Source organism: Thamnophis sirtalis, unplaced genomic scaffold (genome assembly GCF_051295495.1).
Source record: "Thamnophis sirtalis isolate CommonGarterSnake01/CBP01778 unplaced genomic scaffold, rThaSir2_p1.2 scaffold_4, whole genome shotgun sequence".
In the NCBI taxonomy this organism is placed as follows: domain Eukaryota; kingdom Metazoa; phylum Chordata; class Lepidosauria; order Squamata; family Natricidae; genus Thamnophis; species Thamnophis sirtalis.
The window spans coordinates 103558489-103566044 of NW_028261384.1; the positions used below are offsets into that span (position 1 = coordinate 103558489).

At 37.6% G+C, this 7556-nt stretch overlaps 1 protein-coding gene across 1 annotated transcript; it reads right to left on the bottom strand.

Moving 5' to 3' along the window:
* Window positions 1–1701: 1701 nt before the first annotated feature.
* On the bottom strand, window positions 1702–7176 carry LOC106544699 (goannatyrotoxin-Vere1). The gene is made up of 4 exons (XM_014061050.2): window positions 7076–7176; window positions 5779–5966; window positions 3094–3168; window positions 1702–1915 (listed from the first exon to the last, which is right to left on the bottom strand). Exons 2-4 carry the CDS (start codon window positions 5964–5966, stop codon window positions 1891–1893), a joined length of 288 nt encoding a protein of 95 aa, XP_013916525.1. The 5' UTR covers window positions 7076–7176; the 3' UTR covers window positions 1702–1890.
* Between the last annotated feature and the right edge of the window lie 380 nt (window positions 7177–7556).

Genomic DNA, 7556 nt, shown 5'->3' on the forward strand with positions numbered 1-7556 from the left:
AAACCTCCAAGGTCCCTTCCAACTTTGTTAAATTATTATTATCTGTTGAGATTATTTTAATCTGAATTTGTGCATTGAGCAGCGGGTGGCACTCAGTGGCCACTGTTTTTCATGGCTCTTTCTGTAAATTTCTCCTGCTTCTATTGCTGTCTTTCAAATCACAGCAACCACCTGACTTCCTTCTAAGGTAACAAGTAAGGAAGCTATGCAGAATTTACATAGCTTAGAGCTATCCTTGGACAATAACAGAATAAGAGGGAAATTCTATTTTAATCACAAAACAATTAAAAATGCAGGCACCAGCAATGAAGAGATCTTACAGTCCCCTGGATTTATAATTTATAAATTAAGATATAGGTAGTCCTCAACTTATTACTAATCTTTTAATGATAGCACGGCAGTGTCAGAAAAAGTGATTTATGACATGTCCTCACACTTATGGCCACTTGAGAGACCGCCTCCTGCCAATTACCTCCTCGAGACCTATTAGATCTCATAGATTGGGCCTCCTCCGAGTGCCATCTGCCAGTGCCGGCTGGCCACTACGCGGAGGAGAGCCTTTTCAGTAGCAGCTCCAACCCTTTGGAACGATCTCCCCGTGGAGATTCGTACCCTCACCACCCTTCAGACCTTCCGCGCAGCCCTCAAGAGCTGGCTATCCCGTCAGGCCTGGGGGTAAAGATTTGACTCGCCCCTACCCGAATGCTGAATGAATGTTGTTTATTCTTTTAATTACGTGTTATGTTATATGTTATTGTTTGTATCCCCTCCCATATAAGTTGTTAGCCGCCCTGAGTCCCCTCAGGGAAAAGGGCGGCCTATAAATAAACTTATTCCTATTCCTATTCCATTGCACCATCATCCTACAGTGCAGTCACATGCTCACAATCAGGGCAGTTGGCAACCAGCTTATATGCATCATGGGTTGCAAAATTCTGCCATCACATAATCATAATTTGCAATCTTCCCAGCTATTTTCTGATAAAAAAATGTAAATTGAGGAAGCTGGATTTGCTTAACAATCAAGTTAAGCAAATCCAGTGATTCACTTAATGGCTGTGGTTTTTTTTTTAAAAAAAATCATACAATCTGGTCCAGTCATGTGATGATTTACTTTATGACTATTCTAATTTACAAAGGAAATTCTGGTCCAATTGTGATCATAAGTCAAAGACTTCCATAAGACTACTGTTGGATGGTACCAAAATAAGAGGGAAACCCCTACTAAGATGTGTAAATCTCTCTCAGGTATGAACTGAGGCAAGTTGAAAAATATCCTGAGGGGATTGGTAGAAAAAAATGGGCAAATTTTGTGCTGTGTTTAATTTGTTGCAAAGACTCCAAATATGTCATTTGAAATGATGAAAAGAAGGAACACCTAGCAAAATTCTTCTCCAATACATTTGCTTTTTTATTGTTGATGAAGAAAAGTCATTGAATATGCATACATGTATATATATACACACACATACACACTACACATACACACAACATTCATACATCATTATATATACACACATCTATGGTTGTATAAAATAAAGAATGGACATAGTGTGATTTTTCATGGATGAATCAATGCAGACATTGTTTAAAAAAAAAGCCGAGGCCACTACTGAACACAAGTATACACCAGACCTGTCCCCAGCACAATAGATTTCTTGCAGAGTCCCCTTAATGCTTGCAAGAACCATTTTCTTTTTTTTTCTTTTTTTTTGGGGGGGGGGGGGGCAGAAGGAATCCCCAAAAGAATGATTTTCCAAGATTCAACATTTGATAGAAAACAGAAATGGGGAAAGAACAGGCTTTTTAAAAATGTTAAATGACACAACAGGAGTGGAATATTTAAAAAGACGCAGCTGATCTTCCATTTACTGAAAAGTGGGTAAGTCTTCACCACATATACGAATCATCAAACCTATGAAAAAGAAAGACAAAACTAAAGTAAACCTTTTCTTTAAACCTTACTTCGAAGGAAGACTATCTCTACACTACACAACTGAATTTATGGTTTGCTAGTGATGTAATTATAAATTGATTCTTGACCTTGTAGAGGTTTGGAGGGATTCTAAATCTGAATAAACATTCATCCATGCAGATGAAACACAAACAAATGGGTATAAATGCCATTTTTGCTGGGATTAGTTTGTATGGATCAATAGCAGCCTTATCCTATTTATTTATTTATTTATTTATTTATTTATTTATTTATTTATTTATTTATTTATTTATTTATTTATTTATTTATTTATTTATTTATGTCAGAAGCATCACAATTAAAATAAGGCATATGACATAACATTTAAAATATAAAATATAAAATTAAAATATGTACAAATTAAACAGATCTTGCCCAGAAACTAGTAATTGTGTTATTCAATGCAATGCTAACATAGAAGTCATAAATTGTGATCCCCATAACACTAAAAGAGGACCAGATTGAGAAAGGCTGCAGTACAGAGTAGCTTTCGCCTTTCATTTAAGAGTGGCTGATGCATAACATTTGACATATATACTGGTGGTTAGTAGTATATATGTGTGTGGCACAGTGGTTACAGTGCAGACTAACTGCAATTTGGCAGTTCAAATCTCACCAAGGTCAAGGTTGACTCAGCCTTCCATCCTTCTGAGGTGGATAAAATGAGGACCTAGACTGTTGGGGGCAATATAATGACTCTCTAAACTGTAGAAGTGGTTTTTTGAAACCCATTGAAAGCCTGCAACTCTACAAAATTTGTAAGATAGTTTCTAGATAATCCATTTCTCCAGGAATTCTGTGGTTAACTGCAGCCAAAACTTGATGGATTTGCAACTTCCAAAACTAGGTATTGTTTTGCTTTTACATGCAACCAGAGAAATGCACAGCCTATGAAATAGGTGGTAGTAGTAGAAATTTAGTATATTTTCATCTTGTGGGAGATTTAGGAGACTTTTATTATACTACTAGGAGTTCCACCAGTTCAGAAACAACAGTGATTTTTTTCTCACTATTCCAAAGTCAACAGAAGTAAAAATAATTACATATTATTTTTAATAAGTATAAATGGAAATTGAATGGACTGTAGCATCTTTATAACATAAACTGCCTAGACTCACCTTGATCTGGCATTGCTATTGTCTCCAAAAACAAGCTCTGACATCAAGGTCTCTGGGATAGATCTCTTGCCATACCTGATTATAAAAAAGGTAAAGACTGTTAAAGCTCCCCAATTGTTTCCTTGGAGAGAAAAAGCTTTCCAAATGTAATTCACTTTTTCCTTATACCTAGATCCCTGCAATTACAAAAAAATAAAATAAAATCCTACCAGCTAGGACTGATTATCTGGAATAGGCCTTGAAAATATAACATGATATTACTTTTTAAGTATTTAATTTTTGTTTGTCTTCCTTTTATTGCATTTCTTATTTATATATATCATGTTTGGTTAATTCCCTAATCATCTGGATGGATGAAAAGGCAAGATATAAATAAAATAAATCATGAACAAAAGGGATAAATAACTAAATAAATCTTAGTTACTGATCATCTGCAAATTGTTAATAGCCAGGGAACCCACCATCAATTTCTGCACAACCAAGCTTAAGGCAAGAAATTTTAAACATTAATCAAGCCTTAGCTCTATATTTTCTCATTTAGCAGATTAAATTCTATTTTGGATTTAGAGAAAATGAAATAAAGCTTGCTTCCTTTTCTCACTATGCAATTTCTTGGCAACAATATGCCAGTACTTGAGCACTGTCTTCTTCTGGGATTTTTAAAAACTTTCCAATTTAGCTTATAACTATGGAATTCCCTCAAATTATCACCCAGACTAAACCCCTTAGCTTCCAGTTCCAGAAAACTTTTTACCACTTGTTGAGATTTAGAATGTACAGCTGATTAAAAAATCTGAGTGCTCAGTTTATACAGATGTCCTCCACCTATAATTTTTTGTTTATTGATTATTCAAAGTTACAAAAATACTGAAAAAAGTTAACTTACAACCAGTGCTCACACACAACCATTGCAGCATCTCCATGGTCACCTGGTCCCAATTTAGATGCTTGGCAACCAGGATTTATTTACAATGGTTGTAGTACCCCAGATCATGTGATCCCCATGTGATTTGTAACCTTCCCAGCTGGCTTCCAACAAGCAATGAGAGAAGCCAAATTTGCTTAATATGATGCATTTAACATGATTCATTTAACAACTACAGTGATTCACTTATCTAACAAAAAAGATCATAAGATTGAGTGCAATTTTATGCAATGACAGTCACATTGCTTAGCAATTGAAATTCTGGTCCTAATTGTGATGGTAAGTCAAGAACTATCTGTAGGAGGTTCATCAACTAGGTCTATGCAAAAATCAGGGGACATATATTTCAGATTTTTTTTCTCCACTCTTTTTAATCATCCTGAATGATAATAGGCCCAGAGTTTCATAGGAAGTTGACGAAACATTATTAGTTAATAGGTAGCTAGCAAAAAGCAGTTGTTCAGCTGTACTGAAGATGTGCTCCTTTGCTGGAAGGTGTCAAGAAAAGATTGGAGAAGCATTTGCCTCGGATGTTATAAGGATCCCTGCCTTGGGCAGAGGGTTGGACTAGAAGATGTAAAGTTACAGCCCTATGATTCAATGGTTTCATAACTAAACTGACTACATTTTTCCCACTTACTCTAAAATTCAAGAATATTTATACAGAAGAAAATCTGTAAGTTGACTTCTGGCTGCTAACAAGAAAAAGTTCTTTGATTGGCTTCTGCAGGAAGAAATTCACTGGTCTTCCATGACTCAGCAAAAAAAAACAGTTTTTCAACTTTACAACTAGACTATGGACACTGAGAAACTCAAAGTATTAGTAGTACTAATACTCAAAAGTATTAACAATAGTATTAAACACCAACAACTGAGAGAGAGAAGTGCTCCCTGATGGTCTCCTGGATCTGGTTTCCAATTAAGTTTCTAAGTAATAAGAGCTAATAGGATGGTGTAGGCTTTCATGACTGGTTTCTGTTGGGCAGTGTTGGGCTTCAGGATTTAGTGACCATTCACTAGACTAGAGTACGATCAATAAATCCTGGAGCCCAACACTGTCCAGCTAATGACCTGTTCCAAACAGCCAACACTAATAGGAAAAAAAGCTAACTGGGCATTTTAGAGCCGAGTTCCTCATTCCCTCCTAAAAGACTGCAAAGCACAGCAGTCCCTGGAGAGCATCATTATGTATGCACACACTTGCACCAGGAAGAGCCACTAAAGTAACTGTAAAGTGCATGCACCACACTGATATACAGGCTTATTAAGTGACTGAAAAACGTTAAATTTATCAGAATCTGTAAATTCTACCAGGATAGAATTTTGAATTATATTACTTTTTGAAGTACTTGGCTGAAGATAGATGCAACATGAAAAGAATCCATAGCTTCTAGACAGATCTGATATAAAAATCCAATGCACTGAATAATTATGACTTAAGATGGTGCTTGTTCATGTAAACCCTATAGTTTCTCAATCAACAGTCTTGCATTCCCCTTTTACACATAGCCACCTATTTGCTATTGCAAATTTTCCACTTAGGAAAAAAACATTAACAAAATGTGCTTGGAGATGGAAGCTTGAGTGAAATGAGGCTGCATTAATTCTTCCTATTCTTTGGATCCACACAACAAATTCTTACCCATTGTACATTAAGAAGAAATGAAATAAATCAAAGTAGCATTCACAGGTGGACAAATGGCATAAAATATAACCCATGAAACATGCCCATGAAAAACTACATTCATCCTTTTGCACACCTTTGCCTTGTCACCAAGTTAATGTAATGCCGAAGGTCAGCAATATATTTTGCCATTTCTTCCGGCGAAGCATTTTCTCCAGGACTCTCAGGCTTGGGTGGATAGGCTTCCACAAAAGTTCCCAGACAGAACATGATGCACAGAGCCATGGCAATCACAAGAGGCCAAGACTTCAGAGAGGCAACCATCTAGGAGGAAACAAATAATACTGATAAATTCATAAAAATCTAATCCATGCTAGCCTACATGTAACACTGCCACAAGTCTGATATTCTCAAGTTCTGCATGAAGTCTACTTTTATATTAACTGTCATACCTATAATAAGCTTAATAAGATATATTGCTGGAGTAACTTACAATTTGCATATTGTATTCTCTCTCTCCCTCCCTCCCTCCCTCTCTCTGTATTTCTGTCTGTGTGTTTCTGTCTCTCTCTCTCCGTCCCCCCTCTCTCTGTCTCGCTGTGTTTCTGTCTCTCCCTCCTTCCCCCCTCTCTCTGTGTGTTTCTGTCTCTCCCTCCTCCCTGTGTTTCTGTCTCTCCCTCCCTCTCTGTCTTTCTCTGTGTTTCTGTCTCTCTCCCTCCCTCAGTCTCTCTGTGTCTTTGTCTCTCCCTCCTTCCCTCTGTCTCTCTGTGTGTTTCTGTTACTCTCTCCCTTCCCCGTCTCTGTGTTTCTGTCTCTCTCCCTCCCTCTTTGTGAGTTTTTCTGTCTCTCCCTCTCTCCCTGTCTCTCTCTGTGTTTTTGTCTCTCCCTCCCTCCCTCTCTCTGTCTCTCTCTGTGTGTTTCTGTCTCTCTCTCTCCCTTCCCCCTCTCTCTGTCTCTCTCTGTGTTTCTGTCTCTCTCACTCTCTCTGTCACTCTCTGTGGTTCTGTCTCTCCCTCCCTGTCTCTCTGTGTTTCTCTCTGTCACTGTCTCTCTCTCTTTCTCTCTCTCTCTCTCTCTTTGTGTGTGTGTGTGTAAAATCATTTGATATTTCATACACTTATCATCTGAATGTTAACAATTGCTCAAAAGCACCATCTCACCATACTAAACATCAGGTTCACTGATATCTTTAGCCTAGTTTGTCAAACTCTGCTTAAGAGTTGATCCTGTGGACCATTTGCCGATAATGCTTTTCTAAAACCAGTCTAATCCTGACTGCACGGGAACAGAAACATCTGCTTGGAAGAAAGCACACATATAAAAAGTAAGGTGGGATATGAGCTATCAATAATCTTGTCCATTTATTCCATAAAATACACAGTGGCACAACTTTTTCATCCAGGAATTTCCTCCACCCTGTCCCAGCTACTCACTGTGGAAAGGAGATTCAAAGGCAAAGCTGGATATGAAGGGATGCTGAAGCTCTGTGATCTTCAAGTTGAATCTTGCAATTGGCTCTGTTAACAGCTCTCACAATCAGGGTTTATATACTTGGTAAGTGAGTAAATGAAGGAGGGGGAAGGCTCCTCCCCCTCCCTCATTTTCTCTCCCCCCCCCAACATGTTCATTCAATCATTCACCCATAATTTGTTGATCGATGCAATTCTGTATCAGCTACCTTGATTATCTTTCCAAGGAAACCACATATGCATGTCAAGGGAGGGAGGAATTAATTAGAAAACTAGATGAACCCAAAGGGAATTACTACAACTTTTGATGACCATCAGTAGGATGGCAATGATGGAGAAGTCTATCCCCTAAGAGAATATAATGCTGAGTGAAGATACGTTCTTTTAAAAGCATAAAAAATATCCCATTGGAATGGACAAGTTCATATTTAAGACAAACTAGAGT